Source organism: Corvus kubaryi, unplaced genomic scaffold (assembly GCF_017639235.1).
Source record: "Corvus kubaryi isolate FWS band 111438036 unplaced genomic scaffold, C.kubaryi_AGA036_p1.0 37394, whole genome shotgun sequence".
In the NCBI taxonomy this organism is placed as follows: domain Eukaryota; kingdom Metazoa; phylum Chordata; class Aves; order Passeriformes; family Corvidae; genus Corvus; species Corvus kubaryi.
The window spans coordinates 3,841,681-3,863,277 of NW_024581133.1; the positions used below are offsets into that span (position 1 = coordinate 3,841,681).

Below are 21,597 nucleotides of genomic sequence, written 5' to 3' on the forward strand. Positions count from 1 at the left end.
AAAAAAATAGTTTATGGGAATTTCCTAAGCATTGAATGAGTTTTGTGTGCATCTTTCATCTTTTGAGGAATATCAGTTCTTGGAGTGAAGTTGTTAGGATTTTGTGAGCATCTCGACATTTGCAGGTCTTCCTCCTTTAGTTTGAAAGGAAGGAGAATACTTTGAGGTATTGAATAGTGTTCAGTCTTAATCCTGTGCTGCTCTCTGGTTTCCATTGTGATCCAAATCAGCCTGTATACTCAACTTGTTTATTTGGAGTATATGTAGGTTTTTTATCAAGAGTTCTATTTTTGCAGTTTTGCTCATTTTATTGCAAAGCACACTTGAAAATAGAGGCAGTGTTATCAAATGAGTAGGCTAGAGAAATTTCCTACTTTTTCCTGTTCATTTGTCCTTAGCATATTATCCATTGAAACAGGAAATAAACAGTAATGCCTGCAAAATTAATGTAAAGTCATAGCTTTGCCCATACTTCTGGTGGGGAAAAAAGTGAAAATAACTTCATTTTATGTTTTTTTTCAGCTTTTATGAAATGCAGTAGTGAAGGAACAGCCCCAGTTATTGTCTTTGTTTCCAAAATGTTTCCTGTTGATGCAAAGGCATTGCCACAGAACAAACCAAGGTAAGAAAATGTAACATTTTACTTTCTGATCTATGTTAGTTACTTCTGGTGGAAAAAATTATGTTGAAGGCATGGATAAATTGGCTTAGACCTGAGAAAATAATTAATGAATTTTTGAAATTCAGTAGTCTTTTCTGAAAGTGAAGATTTCCTGAATGAGTTCAGGAGGTAATTGTTTCATCACAGTAGTTTTAGAAGATACAGCAAATCTGTTGGCGAGTAGTACTGTTGTCCAGAGGTATCATCCTAATGCATGCAGGGTAAGCAGTTTGAGAATGTCTGGTGGAAGTGATGGACTTTTAACTCTTCCTTGGTTTTTCAGTGAGGTTGTGTTGGCATGATCGTGGCACCTTGTGTTGTTACCAAGGAACACTTCCCATCAAACTGGGCAGAACAGCTCAGTGATCATCCTGTCCATTGCAACAGCAAAATAAAATGGGTTGATTAAAGTAGTCCAAGTCTTGACTGACTATTTGCAGTGATCTGAAGGGCATTAATGCACTTCAGAGGATTTTCTTCTGGGAGGTTTGGAAGATTTTTTGTTGCAGCCTTTTGTTGTTCAATAGCCATCTTCTTTTCTTTGAGGAGTAGGTCCTTCTAGATCTCATGTTCCTGGCACACTTTAAGTGTACTACTTTAACCTGAAGCCACCTGCTTTTTCTGCAGAAGAAATGTACTTTCCTGATGAGTTTAGAAGAATGAGGTTCATCTTAACCTTTCATCCCTCCAAGCCTCTGGAGCGTTTTCAGTAGGCAACTTCTATGTTAACTGGCCATTTCATGTTTTTTGGGGGGATTGTCACTGTACAGCAAAATAATAGAGAAAACAATAATTTTCCTGCTGGATTAGACTGTGTTTAATCTTTGTACAAAAAATTCTGCTACTGTAGTAATATTTGAAAGCTTTACTACCTACCTTAGGTTTTTCTCCCGCTTGCTAGATTTGTTTCAATTTTTTTCTTACCAAGGTTTTCTACAAATCTTCCACCAGAAATCTTCTTTGCGCTGTTTGAATTCAGGGAAAGGATGCACTGTGTGCATGGACTGAGCAGACACTAGATGGTGCAGTTTTGCTTTCAGTGCTGTCCTGAAGTGTCTGGGAATCACGAGCTCTCGCTCAGGTGTGGCACAGCAGCGCCATTCCTGCTTTGTCTCCTTTCCAGGGGATGGGCTCCAGTTATCAGAGACACCTACACTGAGGCCATCACTTTTTGGCTGTTCTATTACTGATAATGACCTGGTTTTTTATTTGTTGGGAGAATCAAGAGTCTTTGAGGTGATGAGGATGTGACAGGGGGCAAAGGTGGTTTTTACATATGCCAGACAGAGAAATTTTCAAGATTTTAGTTTCTTTCTCTCTGTTTATTCAGTCCATTGAAAATTGTAGTGTCTTGCTCTGTAGTTTGTGTGAAAAATATTTCTTGCTGGCCTTCGTATTAAATTACTCAATTAGTTACTAATTAGCTAATATTAAAATGAAATCACATTTATGTTTTTCTTTGAGGTAATCTGTCATTATTAGTACTGTCAGATTTTGCTGATTAGATAATATTAAAGTTTTTGTTTTGAGGTGACAGTTGGCTTCCACTATTTGAAAAACAGCAATAGAGCTAAATGTGTATTTCTCAATACTTGCTTTGTTAAGATTCCACAGGTAAGCAGTTCCTGAAGAAATTGGAAAAGGAGGTTAGTTATACTGAAGGAAAGCAATCTCCATGAAACAAAATCCAAGTGTTTTAAAAACACAGCATTGTGTATCTGTAGTTCTTGAGCATATTTTTAATTGTATTGGTCATTGTGTGCTATTTACAGTTACACAGTGAAGATTGTGCTTAACAGAACTGAGTGATGGTTGAGAGGAGCATGTGAGATCCAATATTTAAACAGGCATTCCATGAGGGTGCTCCTTAAGAATGTTTGAACATGGGGAGAAACAAAGAATATCTACACTATGTCTATTACCAATTGTTTCATGTTTTCCTATTAAAGAACATTAATCCATGTTGTATGTTTCACTTACATGTTAATTTTGAGGAGCCATAACTGTGCTCTCATGTATCTTGATGTTTGACTGCTGGACTGATCTAAGGTTATTTGCATCCCTTGAGAGTGGGATCCCATCCTTGGGAGTGGAAGGACTGATTTTGAGCATGTTAAAGCATGGTAAAAAAATCGAAGAGTTTTCTCCAGATATTTTTTTGCAAGACTTGTCTTCTACTTCCAGGGGGAAAAAAGTGTAGATCCATGCTAGTGTCTCTTTTTTCCTTTTGTGAGGTGGTATTGGGTAAGGTTACCTTTTTGTAACTTTGTTAGAAGATTCAAACTGACTTCGTAGTTTTTTATAGTTTGCCTTATTTCTGCCATCTGCTTGTGATACTTATTAAGCATAAGTTGGGAAAAGCAGAAAGCTCTTCTAAGTCCAGGGTGTACAGTAAATGATAACAAAGGATGGATTTTTAATTAAAACGACCTCCTTTGAGACTGCTGTTGGCAACTAATATCTCCTTGAAGGTCACTTTAAAATGAATAGATTCTATGCTAAAACTGGTATGATTTTGCTTTTACTGTTTAAGTAGCAGAATACACGGGAAAATGGTTCATTGTCAAGTTAAAGCAGGTTGTCATCTTATATTTATCTTTCCTCTGAAAGATTTGACAATTGCCTTTTTGTACGGTACCAGTATGTCATTCATTTTTACCAGGTTTTGTAAAGAAATGAGAATTGTGCAAATGTTTTGTCTTCCAGTTTCTTCTGTCTGAGCTTCTGAAATTATTTGCTAATTCCCACCAAGTCAGGCAAAAGTGTAAATTGTTGGTTAGGCAGAGGAGACAGATTAGAGCCCCTCCTCCACTTGCTTTATGTAATGGTTATTTGATGATGCTGGTGGTTATTTATTCTAAAGTGTTGCTGTGTGCAATATTAGATGTTCATTCAGCATATGCTGTTTCTTTCTCTCATTTCTGCTGGTGTGTGACATTGAGCCCTTGTCTAAGACAGAATGCTCGAGTGTAGGTATATAAATAAAAGCCAAACTTGTCATTTAGGTTACAGGGTATATAAATGTACCAGTTTGCTTTTCCTGAGGTTCAGAATTCTGTCTGTATATAACCCAGTATAAAAGAGAAATGTTTAGTAGTTAATTGCAATTACTTCCAGCTATTTGCTAGGGGTATTTAATGTAAAATGTTAGGAAAATATAAACTGAATATCATATGTTTGTTATGATGAAATCATCTACTAAGTAAAGCTTTTTGTGTAAATCTCACAGTGATGTAATGCCACGTGAGCATAGGAAGCAAACCTTTTATGTTACCTCAAGTCCATCTTATAATCCTGAATAATGTAAATAAATAAAGTGCACTGAAGAAATTCCATTTCTACTTTCCAGTGGTAATAAAGAAAAGTCTATTGAACAGATAAGCTAGTGCACTAAAATTATATTCCATTACTGCCCTGGGGGATATAAAACCTCTAATACCTCTACTATTTTCCTCCAGATAATGTGAAAGATTCTTCTTTCTCCTCAGTCAGCTTAAAATCAGGACTTTTTTTTTTTTAAGGTGTCACCCTGAAACAGACACTTCCCCATACAATTCTGCATGAAATTACAATGATAGTTGTTGCTTTGTTTTGTGCTACAGCTTGTGAGCATGTCTTAAACAAACAGATTGTAGAGTGCTTCATTTGTTTTCTTTCTAATGCTTTACAAAAAGTGTATTGGAAAAAGAAAATCTTGTGATTTTTGCCAAATCTTCAGCTGAAATGAATTGATCAAAATGAGAACCTGTATAAAGCTCCAAGCTCTGTAAGAAATTACTGTCTTGCAAGTAAATTAATTTATATGTTTAAGGCAATACAACTTGCAGCGACTTCAGTGTGATCTGAACCCATCATCTTTTGTTTTCTTTAGTAGTTTGTTCTAAATTGTAGTTGGTGCAGTAGAAATGAATAGGGCATGTATCATCTGAATAGGCTGTCAGATTTACAGGTTAGCATCTGAATTTGGCAACCAGTTGCATAATTAAAAGGCTAATAAGTGCTTTTCAAAAACTAAAACCCTTATTATGGTTATAATGGAATAGATTTCAGTAACAGTATACATTTAAATCTGGCTGAGACCGTGGCAACTGATCCAAGAAAGAGATACACAGTAATAGTTGAAATTTGAATCTCTGGGTATGCTATAGTTTGTGTAATGGTGAGCTTAAGTGAGTAAACCTTGTAACATTGTGGAAGAGTTTTGCTTCAAGTTTCTCTTTTCTTTTTTGCACATTTAGCGTGTGAGATAAATCAGAGGCCGCTCTATCAGTCTGGAGTGTTTTTCCAGGCAGAGTGTGACAGCTTGGGATTGATACCTTATTTCATTACGTGTGTCAGAACGAAAGATAACTGCCATATAATGTAATACAAGCAGTTGTTGAGTATTCCCTGTTGAAAGGGTAAGACTGTTGTGTGAAATTTCATGTAAGTTCTGATTTGGATAATTTTCAGTTGCTCCTTTTGTGTTTACACATTTATTTCTACTGTGAATTGCGTAGCAGTCTCATTGCAGTAGAACTGATAGTAAGTGATCTTAGTAGATGTACATTAGTTTGTGAATGGAAACTGTTCCATTGACATCAAGTAGTTTAATCCAGAAATTAATGAGCTTCTAAAGGATTAGGAAAGCCACTGGACATACACTGTGCTGAAATGTAGCAAACAAACTGCACTTGACCCAGCTGTCCTTAGGGATGTTGTTAACAGAACTCTGAGTACCAGGTGAGCAGAGCAGCAGCCAATGATTTCACTAGAGCTTAATTCTGAAGAGTAGTCACAAATAGGATTCTCTATAAATTACATGGATTTAAAGATGTTATCAGAAATTACTTCCTCCTCATCTTGTGAAGTCAAACATGTGTCCATGAGCTCATGCAGTTTAAACTGGTAAAAGCTGTATGGGGAGAAAGCATTCTCAGAACTTGAAAACCATTGTTCGTGGCATGAGAGATGCATCACAGACACTTGTTGGCAGTGCTATTAGTCTTTTGGAAATCAGTTGGTGTTTTGACTGTGGTGTTCGTTTTTAAAATGGTCTGGAGGTTAAAAACACAAACATAACAGTTCAATAATCAAAGGCAAATTTGTCTTTGGGGGTTTTGTTCTGATCATTCACTCTGAGTTTTTGAACTGCATTGGATTGAAGTCTGTGTTTGATAATCTGAAAGAGCAGAAAAGCTATCATGTTCAGAGGATTGATTGCATGAGGAAGTCTAGTTGTCATTCATTTTGAACTAAATGTGTTATCCTGGGGGAATGTGGGAATCATAGAAGTAGTCAGCAGGAGCTTGCTTACATAACCTGAAATCTAATGCCTTTAATCAGCAATCTATTAAATGCCAATAGTATGGATATTATACTCTTTCCCACATTATTATTTCCAGAGCATTTGTTTATGACATGTTTGAGTTTAAGATGAGTTGGTAATGATGTGGTCGCCCTTTTATGCCAGCTCCCTTACTTGTGCCAGGTTCCCGTGTGTGGATGCTGTAGCATTTCTCTGGAGGCAGGGAATCTCTTTCTGCTACAGAATTTTTATTTGCTGGTTGTTGTGTGACTGCATGTTGCCATTTTTTTTTCCTGCCAATATTATGAGGCAGTTGATCCTTTCTAATGGAGTGAAAAAGGGGAAGGGGGGAAAAAGAAGAAGCAACCATTCTTTTGGTGTGGGCAGCTTTTGTTCAAAATTGATTTTGCTTCTGATTGGTTTTGCCAACTGGAGAAATTGAATAAATCGGGGTATAATTTGAAACTGGTTTTATTTCAGATCCAGTGCCTTATGTGCATTAATCTTGTTCTGTGTTCTGCTTGATTGTGTTACAACTCTATAAAAGGATTTGTTTGACAACATTATCTTTTTGTAGTTTCTAATGATACTACTGGGAGTGGCTAATTTTATAGAAATTGATGGTGACAGAAACCAGGATGGAAGTCTAGGTTGTACCTGCTAGTTAAAGTCCCACCTACACTCAATCTGCTTTTTTAGCAAAATGAGAATATTATTAAGTGTGTTTATATATATTGCAACTTAGACCAGTGCATTCAGAATCTTAAGGTACCTTTAATATTTGTGGTTAGGGCTATTTGACACCTAAATATACTGATACTTGGGAAAATACTGTGTAAAGTGGAAAAAAGCAAAGAAACTTTGTTCTTTCACTCTCAGGATTATTTACCAAAATGAAAAGTATTTTTGGACAATCAGATGTGTTGGAATGCATACACAGTCCCTGTATGTATACTATGCCATCATATATAGACTATGTTTATCACACCCTTGGCTGTCTGATCTGTACTTTCCCTATCAATCTATCTCCTCTAGAAATTTTTCTAACATTCCAAACCTTTAAATAACTTTGAACAGCTGCCTTCAGGAAAAAAAAAATTATAAAAAAGTTTTCTTCTCCACCATCTGCTTTGCATTTTGTATTGTTAAGCCTCACTCTCTTTAGCAGTAAAATAAAGAAGCCAAACAGAAATACCACAGTATTTGAAATTTCAGAGATCCATTTTCTTAATTCTGTCATGTTTTAAGAGACACTTTTTTCCTTTTTTTTAAAAAAAAATGAAGTTACTAAGAAGTTTGAAGTGGTGATTTTGTCTTGCATTCTCCTTTTCTCTAACATGCAATGTGTCTGTCCCAGATTCTGAGTTCTAAAAGTCTGTGCTTCAAATTCTGACATTTTATCCTGGGGCCTCTCTTAGGTAACTTTGAGAGAGATTTTTAACTTATGTATAGTTTTCTTACTCTTTCAAATTGAACATTTGGGTTCAAGATAAGCATGATAACTGTTCCAAGTGATTTCTTCATGTTCTTTAAAGAATTTTGATTCATGAAGTGTCTCATTTCTTAATTTAAGTCTCTTGCAGAAGGTGCAAGAAGGTGATTTTCTTGAAGGAAATCATTCTGATTATGATATAAATAAAAATCTTACTGGCATGAGTTGTTCTCAGCCATGTAATCTGTTCAAGGCTTCCTGCCCCTAATTAATCCAGTTAAGAGCAGAGTAGGTGTTCAGTAACTACTGACTGCACATAAAACCTTTGACCTGTGATTAAAAGGGTTTTTCCATATTTTGAAGTGTGTAATAGTTGATGTGGCAAAATGAGTCAATCTTGCTGTCCTTTTTTTTAGTAGAGATCATATTTATATGGCTGTTCTGTAAACAAAAATGACTCTACTGCTGTAGTGCTTCCTGTGGTTGTCTTCCTCTTATCATTCATTACTGTTGCTATTCAGGAAATCTTGACCTGTGTAAGTGTGGAGGCTGAAGAGGGGAAGTGACTTATCCAAGGCTACTAAACAAGCTAAAACTACTAATGGGGCACTTTTTGTTTTAATGCTGTGTGTTTCATGGAGTTGATTGAAAAAATCCTAAACCATTTGAACACTAAGGACTGTTGGTTTTGTCTCTATCCTGTGAGCAAATGCAGGACAAGTCATGTAGGTGAGGTTTTGCTGTGGGGTTATGTTCACCTTCTTCAGCTGAAGTCAAGGTCTAAGACTTGGTGATTAGTTTGTCCTGTTGTGTTGTAGAAATGCATGTTTTAGGATAGAAAGACTTCTATTCCTTCTCTTGAGGTAGAATTAAAGCAATATATATGTCCATTGCTCCCAATGCAGAAAAAACCAAAAAACAAACAAAAACTCCAACATTGAAAGCATTCTGGTTCCATTAAAAAAACTATGTCTGCATAACTTAGTTATTTCTTCTGCTTTTAAGTTACAGCACTAAAGATTATTTTTTAATGCAGGCACATAATGGCACATTACTTGAGAATTTGTTGATACTGAAATTAGTAAACAGAATAGATTATTCTTGAAAGTATCTGTAATGATTAGGTTCCCCTCGTTTATATGGGACATTAATAGAAATAAGAGTAATAACTGAAAAGAGAAGATGACTAGTATCTGAATTTATTTTCTATCTTTGTAATCATTAAATTAGAGGATAACATCAAATAACTTACTTTTACTTAGGGCCAGATTTAAAAATCAAATGGACAGTTTTGGGCAGTGCTGTTACATTTCATATGTGTGTAATGAACATCACTTTGCTGTGTAAAATGCTTGCATTGACAAACGAGTCTCTTTATACTGCCTTACGTAAGCATGTTGATAATATTCTTTATCTTTTATTATTTATTGCTTTAAATCATACTTTGAAGCACTTTGCTTTAAGGCAGGGTGTACCAGTGAGTGGATGGATGCATCAGAGTATTAAAATTGTTTTTTGTTGTTGTTGTCTGTTTTAAGTCTTCTGCCTTAATGGGCTTATTCACTTTATGAAAGGTAGCTTTAACAGGCAAAGACTTTTCCCTGCATTTGAGCACTTGCTATAAAGATTACCTTGAAATAATAAAGATACCACGAGTAATTAAAAATGACAGTATTTGATCTCTATGTATTTGGAAGAAAAATGAAAGCCTAAATATGGTAGAGGAAGACTTTGTAAATTTTAGCTGACTTCAAATTACAGTGTTGGGGGACAAAAGGCATTCTGCATGAGTTTTTACTTATATCAAATAGAGTATTCTAATTACTGTTACTTATTTTAAGATAAATGACATTGCCAAATACTGATGTTTTAAAATACAATGTAGGCCATTAACTCAAGAAGAAATCGCTCATCGGCGCGAACTTGCGAAACGAAGGCATGCAGAAAAATTGGCAGCAAGTCAAGGGAAGGAGCTGTCAGAAGAGCCCCCAAGTGGAAATTCATCTGAAGTAACTGGGAACACTGGTGATACGAAAGGTGTGTGGTACCTTGATACCTGTTTTTTAGGAGGATGTTTGATAGTAGTGTCTTGGTGTTGCCAAGGGGCTGTGTACAAATCCACATCGTGCATCATCCACGTGCCAGTCCAAAGTTCAATGTGTGGAACTGAACAAAGAGTGAGGAGGGGTTTGTAAGAAAGCTGATAGTTTATAAATGGTGAAATAGTGGCATGGACTCATGTTCCTTAGCCAGAGAATGTGCTTGATCTCAGTACTTTATTTGAAGGGATATGATGCTTGAAGGAGATGCTCTGCTAAAAACTGTGTAACTTTCAACGCCAAACAGCCAATAAATTGGTACAAAAGCAGTGTTATGAGCAGCAGGACTGGGTAGCAGTTGTGGGGGTTGGTCTTTAGTGGTAGGACAAGAGGAAATGTCCTCAGACTGTGCCAGGGAAGGTTTAGGGGAAAAATTTCTTGACCAAAAGTGTAAAGCATTGGAAGAGTGTGCCCAGGGAAGTCATTGAGTCACTATCCCTGGGGATACTCAAAACATGTGACACTGAGGAACATGGGTTTGTGGTGGACTTGGCAGTGCTGGGTTGGACTTCAGGATCTTAAAAGTCTGTTTTAACTGGAACTATTTTGTGATTCGCCACATGTGGCAATATAATATATAGCTGACTTTTTTTCCTTCAGATGAGGAAAGTGGTTTTATGCTTAATGTATTTTTCTGACTGGTTAGGTGAAGAGCAACAGCTCACTGGTCAAGGAGACAGCATGACCTCAAAGGCTGTGAAACAGGAAGCAGACAACAAGGACTATTTCATTGCTTTTGCCAGAGTGTTCAGCGGCGTGGTGAAAAGAGGGCAAAGAATCTTTGTTTTAGGACCAAAATATGATCCTGCTGAGTCTCTGCACAAGGTAAGAGGTGACTGTGAACTGTTGCAATAACTTGGGATTCTTTTGAGGCACTGATGACTTAACTTCTTACACGTGTCTCACTCAAAAGAGAGAAAAAAAGTTCAAGTGCAAAATTCCAGAAAGTATCAAAGTAATTTAAGTAATTGTGCTAATAGCTGATTGCAAACTCATTATAAACCTTAACATTTCCAAAATAAAGTAGAGTATTGTATTAGCTAACCATAAATCCAGTATGTGTATATTTTGTTTTTAAAAAAGATGTGAAGGAAAAAGCAATTCTTTTAGGGAACAGAAGGTGCACAATAGCGTTGGGAAAACTGGAGTTAAATGTTTTGAGATTCTGATCAAAGAAGTTCATTACTTTTGAATTTACTTCAAAACATTTGTTTTTTTGGTGATAATGAAAGGTGAGGTAGAAGTAGTACACACCTAAAATTTGCCAAAGAAGGCATTATCTTTTTTTATCTTCTTGGTAACATTCACTTATTTGCCTCAAGCCTGGATTTTTGGGAGTGTATGTTGGTTTTTACCATCTAAGGTTTGAGATGGAAATGCTCTAGGTTGTATTTTTTAGCTTTGGAATGCAAGGAGGTTTTGTGGAAGAGGTTTTTATCCGAGCTAAGTGATAAATACCCAGATGCTGGTTTTGTGCTCTGTGTAGCTGTCATCCCAGTGCTCTGCCACAGATGATCTGCCAGCAGTCCCTCATATGACATGCTGTACATTGGAGAACCTCTACTTACTTATGGGAAGAGAGCTTGAAGATCTTGAGGAAGTACCTGCAGGAAATGTTCTGGGTAAGAACTAGGATTTAATTTCCTACAACCTGAATCCTTATGTCATCTAAAATACACTGAAATTGGTGTGATGTGATTAATAAATAAGAAAACTTAAATCCGTGAATATTTTTACGTATGTTGTATGTGCAAAAAAGGAAGGCAGTCCAATTAAGTTGGGATTTGTGTGCACTTTGAAGAGGAGAAAACTGGGGATTACATTAGCCTGTTATCTTCAGGTTGGATTATTGCCAGGGAAGCATTGCTGCCAGGAATTGCCAAAGGCAGTAGTAAATTCTCATATTTCATAAATTGCAAGGATTATTTATAATATTTTCCCAACAGTGGAAGTTCTTTAATGTGACATTTCTAGTGATGTGGATGAGTGTAGTTTTATTTATGGGTCTGTTTGAACTCTGGTGCTAAAAATTACTTTTTTTATGGCTGTGGCAATTTTGTCACTTTCTCCATGGACGAAGTTGTAAAAGTCAACCTAATCATTGAGTTATGTTCTTTTGTGCCAGATTCTGAGCTGCTTTGCTCTAGAATAAGTAGCATTCTTCACTGGTTTTGTCCTTTATTTGTCTCTTTTTTTTCATAACAAAAGTAATGTTAAGAATTTAGAAAGTGTAAACTCTAAAAATGACTTGGTTCTTTTTTTTCATTGTGTTAATGAAAGTGCTTGAACTACAGCAAAATACAATAATATTTTCATGTGTACTGCCTGATTTTTAGAAATTTATGGTGTATATATATAGTTAATGAAAAATAGGTGTACCCTGTAAGGGTTGAAATTTTTTAATTTAGGCAGTTAACTGTGCTTTGTCTCCTTTATCATGGGCCTAGCATTCAGAACATAAGCAGCTGGTGAATTTATTTCATTTGGAAGCTTAATGTTTTAAAATTCTGAATTATACCTTACTGTAGTCTGATTGTAATTGACCATTTGCAGTATGAAAATGGTGAGTGAGTGTGCCTGAGTGTGTATATGAGTGAGTATCTGAAAATAGATGAAGTATATGGTCTGTGTACCTCAAAAAATGATTAAGAGTTTGGGGAAAAATAAACCCATCCCAAAACACTCTGCAGTAAAAATGAAAGGATGTGGTCTTCATACTTAGTAAATACTCCTGGAGCTGCTTCCTGCAGAGACAAAATGTATTGTGAGGATTTTGTTATGTTTTTAGTGTTAAGAGTTGGACCAAATTTTAAGAAACCTTTTTGTAACCATCAGATTCTACCAGAAGTTGTTGGTAGTCAGGTGCTGAAGGCTGCTCTTCAGTGGCATCTAACTTTTCCATAAAGAAAAGCAGTTTACTTCAGTAATATGAGTTCTAAATGGTCATATTTAGAAGAATTCATTGGAATTTTAAGATCAGAATTGACAGTTAGCCAGACTGTGTTTGGTATTTCATCCTTTGTCATCACCTCATGGTAAAGTGATGACCCAAAGCAAGGTTTAATTTTTATGTTAAACATAGAAGCTCAAGTCTGTATTTGGATTTTTACATCTAATGTAATTTTAATGATTTTTTTTTTTAGACTAAAAATCCTAAATGCCCTTCCTTTGTTTCTCCCATTTCCCTCTAAGGCTGCACTGTTGATTTACATAAATTCAATAAACAATTTAATGATTTGATGATGGTTTACCACACTCAGAAGAAAATGCAATGCATTTATATGAAAGGAATGTGTAACAATGGTGATGCAAGACTTTTATTATTCCAGTTAGTAACAGTGATTTCTGTTTGTAAGGCCATTTGTCTTCCAGCTTTAGAGCACACAGGAGTGATTTCTCTCCAGCCATATAAGGAAATTGCTTGTGGATTATATAGTAAATTAAGGAAGCTTTTCTGAAAGCTCTGTGGTTTCACTCTATAATTAAGTTATTGCCATAAGGAATACACAGTTAATCATGACTGCCTATTTCCACTTTAGACTCGTGATACAGATTTTTTCAGATTTTTTCATCAGGGTTTGGGGTTTTTTTGCTAATATTTATACATTGTTTCTTGAAAGGAAGGATCTGCTTGTTACTAGTAAGCGGCCTTTTTATCCTTTATACTGGCTTATGCAAAGGTTTAATGACAAAGACAAGGCTTGATACAGAGGTTGTTTTACCAAAGACGGAAAGATTTAATCCCTTGTTCCTTCTGTTCAATTAATATTACCTTCAAATACTACTCTCCTTTTAATTGATGAAAATCTGAGATTGCAAAATATCCTGAATAGAAAGGGCAGTGAAGCGTAGCGTGTTGGAACTGCAGAGCTGTGACAAACAGAATTCCACAACATCAAGCTGGAAAGAGATACTATGTCCTTGTCTAATATGTGTGGCCATTCTGGAAAGCTTTGGGCAGTTATTTTCTGGTATTATTTTGAGTTCCTGGAAGTTAGGAGATACAAAATATTTTGTGTTGGTTAATTTGTGTTGGAAGTTTGCAGCTTGACTGTTTAGCCAAAAGTATTTGTCAAAAAGCTTTAAGCAGTATGTCATTTTCAAGTAATATGGCAAATACAAAATAGAACCCTTCCATAGAGCTGTTTGTTATTCAGAATTTTTCTTTGCAAACTTGTGACTACTGTGCATTTTTGTAGGCCTTGAGTAGGAGGTGAAATATGATTGAAAACAAGAAGTTCTTGGGGACCAAGGGTAATAAAGTCTTTGTAATAAATCTTCTTCTAAAAATTATTTGTCAGAATAGTCTATGGAAAGAATAAAATCCTTGTCTTAGACAAAAACACCCAGTTTGTAGAATCTGTAATTTAGCAGGACTGTTGATTTATCTGAGAACTAAAAAGGAGTATATGAACAAAGTGCCCTCTGAGAAGAGAGTACTCTCTTATTTTTCACCTTTTTATTTGTCACCTTTTTCCCCACCAGCACGTCTGTGAGATGTCCTGTGCCAGCAGACAGGATATTTTACTTGTTAACTGGCACTGCAAGGCTGTTCTTTGTACTCCTTTGAATGAACAGAGACCTTGCAGGAGGAGAATCTAGTTACTGGAGCAGCAGATAAGGTTATACCAGATTAGGCATGTGCCCTCGGGTTCCAGATGGCTCTTGTATTGAGTTGAGGCTGCTGAATGAAGAACATGATAGTCAGTGGAATGGGCCATGAGGTATCTGCAGGTTTAATTTGGAAAAATGTTGGAGTACTGGTCCAAAAATAAATCGTGTGTCTTGGTGCACTGTTTCAGGAATGGCTTATTTGTCCTCTGTCACGTCAGATGCCATTCCAAGGTGTGCAGCTGCTGAATTTGAACCTCCCGGTGGGCATCACTCTGACAGTTCTGGGAGTGAGATCCTGGTCTTGCCAGTGGTCCATCTGCATGGACCTGATTGTAGTGCTGGCTGTCTCTGGGTCATTCTGTCCTGACTTCAGGGCCATATCAGCTTCTGTACCAGCTTCACTTGGGCTGAGGCCTTATTATCTTAACAGAAACAGTGTTCTGCTTTGTGAATTCTAGCTAGGTATGCCAGAACCATGCTTAAATTCCAAATATAGATGTACTCTGTACTTGCAGACATTAAGTGTGACAATTATGTGTGCCACCCAAATCCTTATGTCAAAATAAATTGATTTTTGATTCCAAGACATCTCAGGCACATTTTGTGCTTCACTTTTGGAAGCTGTCTGAATACCCATTGGAAAGAAAAGTCCTGTATCGTAGACCTCGGACACAATATGTGCTGTTTGGACAGTACTGTCCTTCTGGAACTTTTAGGAGAGAAATGGTACTTAAATATTATATTCCAAAGACTGCTGGACTGATGTACATTCTCAGTGACACTATAATTAACACTGGCCTTTGTTTCCATAGTATCATCTATGCAAATAGCAAGCTACTCTAACTGTCCCATGCTCCTTAAAGGCTTGTCCTTCTTTCCTACAGCAAAAATACAACAGAAAAAGGAGCTTGATGTAGGCAATCATCTGGCTATCCAGAGGTTTCAGCTTCTTCAGTGAGAGTTACAGAAGCTTAGGTTCTTGCTGGGACACTCCCCTTGGGAGTATCAGTGGCACTGGAGGTTCCTGCTGCCCTTGCAAACATCTCCAGAGGTGTTGGATTTGACAGGAGGTGAACCCTGGCTGTAGTGTGAAATCCACTGGTCTCTAATTTGATTATCATAGCTCTTCTTACTAGTGCTTGGTTTCTCTTCTAAAAGGGAAAATTAGAAGTGGTCCAGTTGGAATATATTAATTGGTTTAGTTTGGATGTTGTAGGTAAGTTCTTTTGTTTGCTGAGTAGTGTTAGATATTGTTTAACAAGCCGTAGAGACTGATAATGCAGGTACACAAATAGAAAAATTAACATTACCACAAACAATTCTTTTTTTTTTTTTTTTTTTTTTTTGTTAATGAGAGTTGTGGGGAAGCAGTATTTTTTAGGTCTTTCCATGAAAGAAAAAAATGTTGCTTGTTTACCAGGAGGCAAAACAAGAACTTAAATTGAAACAGTGTTGAAAGCCCCACAAAAGAGATTATTATATGCAAGTTCTAAATTATTTCAATTATGTTTCTAAGTTAAGAGTATTTAGTCTAAATTAAAACTCTGTCTCACACCAGTAAGTGTTTTGAACTGTTAATTAGTCTGTATTATGGGGAATGCTAAAGGAAGAGGGGGGTGGTTGATTTGCTTGTTCCTATGCAAGAATCTCTCTCCCCTTATGTATATAAATACATTTATTTATTTATTTATTTGTTTGTTTATTTGAACCAGTCAAAGAAAAAGTACAATTACAGGAGAAGCATCACTTTGTAGCAATTGTTGTGAAATTCTTGTGGTTGAAGACTGTAAAAAGAACTGAGTGATCCCCAAAGTGACAAAGGAAAAATCATGAGGCAATATGTGAGGAAAAAGTAATCTGGGCTCATAAGTAAAGATTTAACAAGTGCATGCCCTCCAGATGCACAGAATAATAGCTTCATTTTTTTTCTCCCTCACTTTTTAATAATTTTTCTTGTTGCTGCCCTCTAATTGGAGACAAAATGCTTTTTTGTTCTCCGCAAAAAAAGGGTTGTTGGAGGTAGTGTAAGAAAGTATTTAAAAAATAAGGGAAAAAGGTAGTGGATTTTGTGATCATATCATGCACAGATGAAGGGCTTAGAATTCCCATACTGGATGTTGATTACCATTTCTAAGTAATGTAAGCAAGTGCTGATGTAAAAACCAACACACATTTTTGAAAGCACTGGTTTAGGTAGTTGTGTAAGTGAGTAATCATGTGGGATTTTTTAAAAATTGGCTCAGTCTCATATTTTTCCTGAATGAATAATTGAAGGATCATTCAGTGATACATTTTTGTTAATTGGAATAAAATTTATCTCGAGGCATGTTGTGCATGCCCACACACGAGTTCAGAATGACATGCATCTTAAGTTATTGATCTGTGTGCTGCTTTTTTTCCACAAGTACCATAACAGTGGACTTGTGTTTGCTAGTGTACAAACCTAGATCTTAGAGCTGCCTATACAACTATTGAGGTGCTTTTTGTGTCTTGTTGAATACTGTTAAAAGAAAAGCTTTTCCCTTGACGCTAGATTTGTAGTGCTTTAGTGCAGGGCTCGTAGGAGGCTGGATGATTTCCTGAATGTTTCCAAATGCAGTTTGCTATGTGAATATCAAGTGTTCCACCAAATTAGGAGCATTTGGTTTTTTAACTTACCAAGTTACATTGTTAAAAGCAGGAATCTAGAAGTCCCTCCTGTTGCCAGCTCACTGTCAGACTTCCTACATTTGACACACTGTTGTGTACCTTGGTGTTTCCATTTCTAAAATGCTCGTTTTCCCATACAGCGTTCTTTCATGTTTTAATTATTTATAAAGCACTTACAGGATTCTTGACATGGGAACAATGTGGCATAGGAAATGTGGGTGATGATGGATTCATACCTCTGTATTTTTTGGTACCTTTCTGAAGATAGGTGCCACAGAGCTGCAGTAGCATGTAGAGCTGGTGTGAAGGAGTACAGCTAACCTCATTACAAGGTGTCTAACAAGCATTTTATTCCTTAAGGACTTCATTGAACAATTTAGGAGCTTTTAATAAGCAGCCTCTGTTAAGAGCAAAGAGCAGCTGCGAGCAGCAGTGCCATTTTAAAGGCCCAGAATGGCTTTCTAGGCCTGATGCCAGCTAGCAGGCATTACCACCTTCTGCGAGAGCACTAGGAACAGGCCTGCTGTTCACCAGCCGTGTATTTCTGTGCAAACATTTGGTGGGCTAATTTCTCTCTCTGAATCAGTAATGCGATTATTTGAAAAAAAAGAATAAAATAAATAAAATCGCCAGCTTGAAGTGATTCCAGCTGCATGGGCTGTCTCATCCCAGCCTGCTGTGGTTGGTGAACACAGGAGGGCAGTCTTCCTCCAGAATGTTACTGAAATTAGCCCAGAGTACTGAATGAAACAAAGAAAACTCAAACCTTTGTCTTCAGTTTTGGAATGCTTACACTTTTTATCTCTAACTGCCATCTTATAATGCCTATAAAATAACCTTGCCTTTTAAACCAGTTTTTAGTAATCCAGCACTGTTGAGGAAAAGGTATATAATTGAATGGATTTGGTTGTTGAATGACATTTAATCTCTGTGGACTGCTGCATTTACCTGACACCATAGTACTTATATTATTTTCCTACCCAGGTAGTGTTTTATTAGTAGTTAAATTGTTGAAAAAATTGAATATGTTCAAGTTGTTTCTTTGAGCTAAAGACATAATAGTTAATCTGTTGTTTGGCCTCTTTCAGGGCTGGAAACTGAAACCATTTTCTTTAACTCTATTTTAACCATAGTGGATTTAGTCCCTTTGCAGTTCCTGCTCTTTGCTGTGTGTGCTTCTAACAAGGCAGGTTGAGAAATTAGTATTGCTTAGAGAGCAACATAACATGACATGGTGCACAGCTGATGAGCTAGCACCAAATGAAATTAGAAGTTTATTTTGCTGATCATCTGCTGAGTTTCCTTTGCCCTGTTTGCCTCACCATTTAATGTGATTTATTTCGGGGGCTTTGAATTGACAAACTTTATTGCAAAAGAAATAAGTGATTCATTACCTTGTTTTCAAATCAATATCAAGATATCACTAGAGAGGAAAAAAGCATGCCATGTCTTAGGTCAGAGTTATAGCACTGACATGTGTCTTTATTAACTCAGCTAAATTTGTTTTTTTGGAAGGATACTTTGAATGGTTTAAGAGTTTCCTTATAAAGCCTTTTTTGTTTTGAGGTTTTTTTGTGGATGTTTTTGGTTGGTTTTTGGTTGTTTTTTTTTTTTTTAGAATTTAAATTGCTTTTTGAGTAGCTGTATTTTTTCTGTTTTTCTGACTGTAACTTATTAAGACTATAAAAGGAAATCATAAGTGTAGTAATTCTTTTTGAAGAAAAACATTTCTAAATTCTCTAGTGCTTCTGGAATGTTCTCTGCTCTAATTTTCATGATGAGATGATGAGATTTTAAAAATTTGTTTTGTCTTGCCACTGAAATACAAGGGGTTCTTTAATAATATTTAAAAAATTGAACTGTATAAGGCTATTTAAGCTAAAGTCATAATACATTCATCTACCCAAAAATGCTTGTAAATTTGCTCTGGACCCCTGCTGGATTATAGTGTGAAAAAATGCAAATGATTAAGTTTTTGAGGAAAGGAGAGACTGCAATGAAACATTCTATGTCAGCTTTATAGCAACTCTTAGTTTCTATAATCTGTAAAATCTGAGCTTTTGTGTGAATGGAAATCAGATTTCTATATAATCTCCTAAATGCGAGGCAAGCTCCTGATTCTGTGGGGTTTGTCTGCAGACAGCTACTTGCTGATGCTTGAGGTTTCCCAAATAATACCAGAAGGAAAACTGCCCAGACTTGTCGGTGTTGGTTGTTGCTACTTGTGTGCCTGTGGGCAGCAGTGGGACTAACAAGAATCGAGACAATTTCATACCACTGCTGCTTGAAGGAGCTCAGAGCACAGCAGAAGGCACATGCTCTGCAGCTACTTAATATAAACATCTAGAAATAGAGTGGGCAGAGGGTCTGAGGTGCAGGCAGTTGGCTGTTTATCACCCCAGTGTTTATTGCAAAAAGAAGTGATTCTTGGCCGTGAGACTTCACATTTGTCCAATGCTTGTTACCACACTGCTATCCATTGTTCAGAATTCAGGGCCAGTGTTAGAGGGGCCTGGCTCCTCTTGTGTCAGAGTGGACAATTGACTTCTGTAGTCATTGCCCCTGGGCAGGTGTTACTCAGCCTTTCAGTAGCTAACTGTGGGTTTAGGTCTCAGATACTACCTGGCTTATCTCCAAAATCTCCAAATCTTCTGTGAGTGGTTGGATGGGTGTAATTTTGCAAGTCTCTTTAAAATGAAAAGACGGGGATTTCCCCCAGTGTTACACACTTACTGTCTTTAAGTCAGCATCAGTGTACTATTTTTAGTCTCTCTCTATATGAAAGTGCATGTATAAATAAAGGGAGAAGTTATCTACAGAAATAGCCATATTTATTACTTGGCTAATGAACCTCTTTTCCAATAGTGTATGAATAGAAGAAGTTAAAGTAGTTACTATCATCAGTGTAAAATGGTGATAGAAACCTTAAGGTGAAGTTTTGAGGTTATTTGCTGAGCTCACATCTATAATGTTGCATTTGGGATTTTTTTACAGCATACTGAGATGCCTCAGTGATGATTTGGGGAAATGACCTCATGTTTTCATTTGAAGAGCCTGAATGCTATGCCCTCCCTCAGTCTGCTTATAAAATTACTTGGAGCATGTTTGTTTTGTTTTGGTGTGTTGTATTTTTTTAAAGCCAGTATCCTCTTTAAAACTAGAATGTCAGCATTTTTTAGTAGGTGTCTGTAGTGTAGCTGTTTGCTCCCTCTTTTCCTCTGATGTGGTTCTAAGGGAAACCATCTAACTTGCCTTGGTGGGTGAAAAATCTCTAGAGACTTCAGTGTCCATTACTAAATGAGGATCTATAACAGAGGAACCACAGTGACTTCAGTTTTGTACTCAAAGTTATTAGCATTCCATTTCTAAGAAAATCCTGCCTGTTAGTGCAGCTAACATGAAATGCTGTATTGAGGAAGTGGGAAACAACAGTCCAGGGATGAACTTGGGACATCAGGGCATTGGAGTAAATGTCCAAGAGATTCAGCAAACAGGCCTCGTTTGAGGAGTTAGTGTTTGAGGTTCAGTTTTCATCAGAGGTGTAAATTATCTGATTTAACAAGGCTCTGTATTTAGACTATATAAATGAACCTTTTATCCCCCTGTACAAAATGGCATTAGGCTTTTCTTCCTTCTGAATTAAACATGCTAGGGAATTGCCTTTGCAGAAGTTGTTGCTGTAGAGCTCAAACTTTCAGAAACCTGTTGTAAAGGAACATTTCCTTTATTTAATGTGACCATGAGTGTTTTAAAATTCAAACTGAGAATGTTCAGTGTCATTTCAGAAATAGGTGCAAAATAATTGCTTTAAGTACAAATGAGTTTGAAAACATACGCCTTTCTGCATGTAAATTCATGTATAGTAATTCAGACATGAAAAAGACACCATAAATCAAATCTGTTTAGGAATGTGTCCAGTTACCAATGCAGAAAAGAAGTTGTATTCTAAAAGGATATTGGGTTTTTTATGGATGTTATTTATGGAAAATGCATCTCTCTTGCTACTGTGATGGTATACATGAATCAAATACTGACATCTTTGAAAAGGTGTGTGTACTTTTAATCATCTGGCTTTTCCTTTAGCTGTTTTTCTCAGATAAAGTTCAACTTCTATCTGATGAATTAAGTTGCAGCTTCATTGCAAAGGTAGTCACTTCGTCTACAAAAAGGTGTGAAATGTAGGCATTTGTCAGAGTATCAAGTTACAGTATACTTGAGGGCAGGTAACTAAATAAAAATGTAACTGGAATGCTGCCTCAGGTGTCATTTAGGCTGGACTTTTACTCAAGTGTGCAATTGCAAAGACACTGAAGAGTGTAAAAATGACATTAAATCATAAAGTTATCCATGTGGATAATCACTGTTTTCTGTATCATAGAGATGTATTGTGTATAGTATGTGTGTGCAGTTCTGTCCTAACACAGCTTCTCTCTTGCCAGGCCTCAAATACAGTTCTGCTTCTTTATCCTTTTGCAGTCTCAGGCAGGACACCGTGCTTTTCCCAACACAACCTAAATAACACAAATAATCACATTAATGATAGAAAAGATTTTCATTCCTGTCTCCTTGTTTATCAGTGCTGAAATATACTGTGTATAACACTGGGGGCAGGGGAGGAGAAACTTGGATCTAGAAATTAATTTAGTTGTCTCAAAATGTCATCCTCTCTGTGCCCTGATGGAGGCAGTGAATAAGTGATGGATAAACGTGGTTTTTCTAGGCAGTGTAGGCTTTGTTGGTTAAATCTAGTTTGTTACTACTTTTGCAGAGTTCTTCTCTTCTGAGTATTTTCTTTTAAATCTTTCCTTTTTCTGCTTTAGTACCTCAGGAAGTTGTTCTCTTTATATGTGTTTTT

The 21,597-nt window shown here is 36.5% G+C and overlaps 1 protein-coding gene across 2 annotated transcripts in view; it reads left to right on the forward strand.

Moving 5' to 3' along the window:
- The window catches only part of EFL1 (elongation factor like GTPase 1), a 65,121-nt gene that overhangs the window by 8,757 nt on the left and 34,767 nt on the right, over positions 1 to 21,597 (forward strand). For both annotated transcript variants that reach the window (XM_042039308.1, XM_042039309.1), the window contains 4 exons: positions 523 to 622; positions 9,266 to 9,417; positions 10,126 to 10,304; positions 10,966 to 11,101. In XM_042039308.1, coding sequence (XP_041895242.1) covers positions 523 to 622; positions 9,266 to 9,417; positions 10,126 to 10,304; positions 10,966 to 11,101 — 567 coding nt within the window. The remainder of the gene's footprint in view (positions 1 to 522; positions 623 to 9,265; positions 9,418 to 10,125; positions 10,305 to 10,965; positions 11,102 to 21,597) is intronic.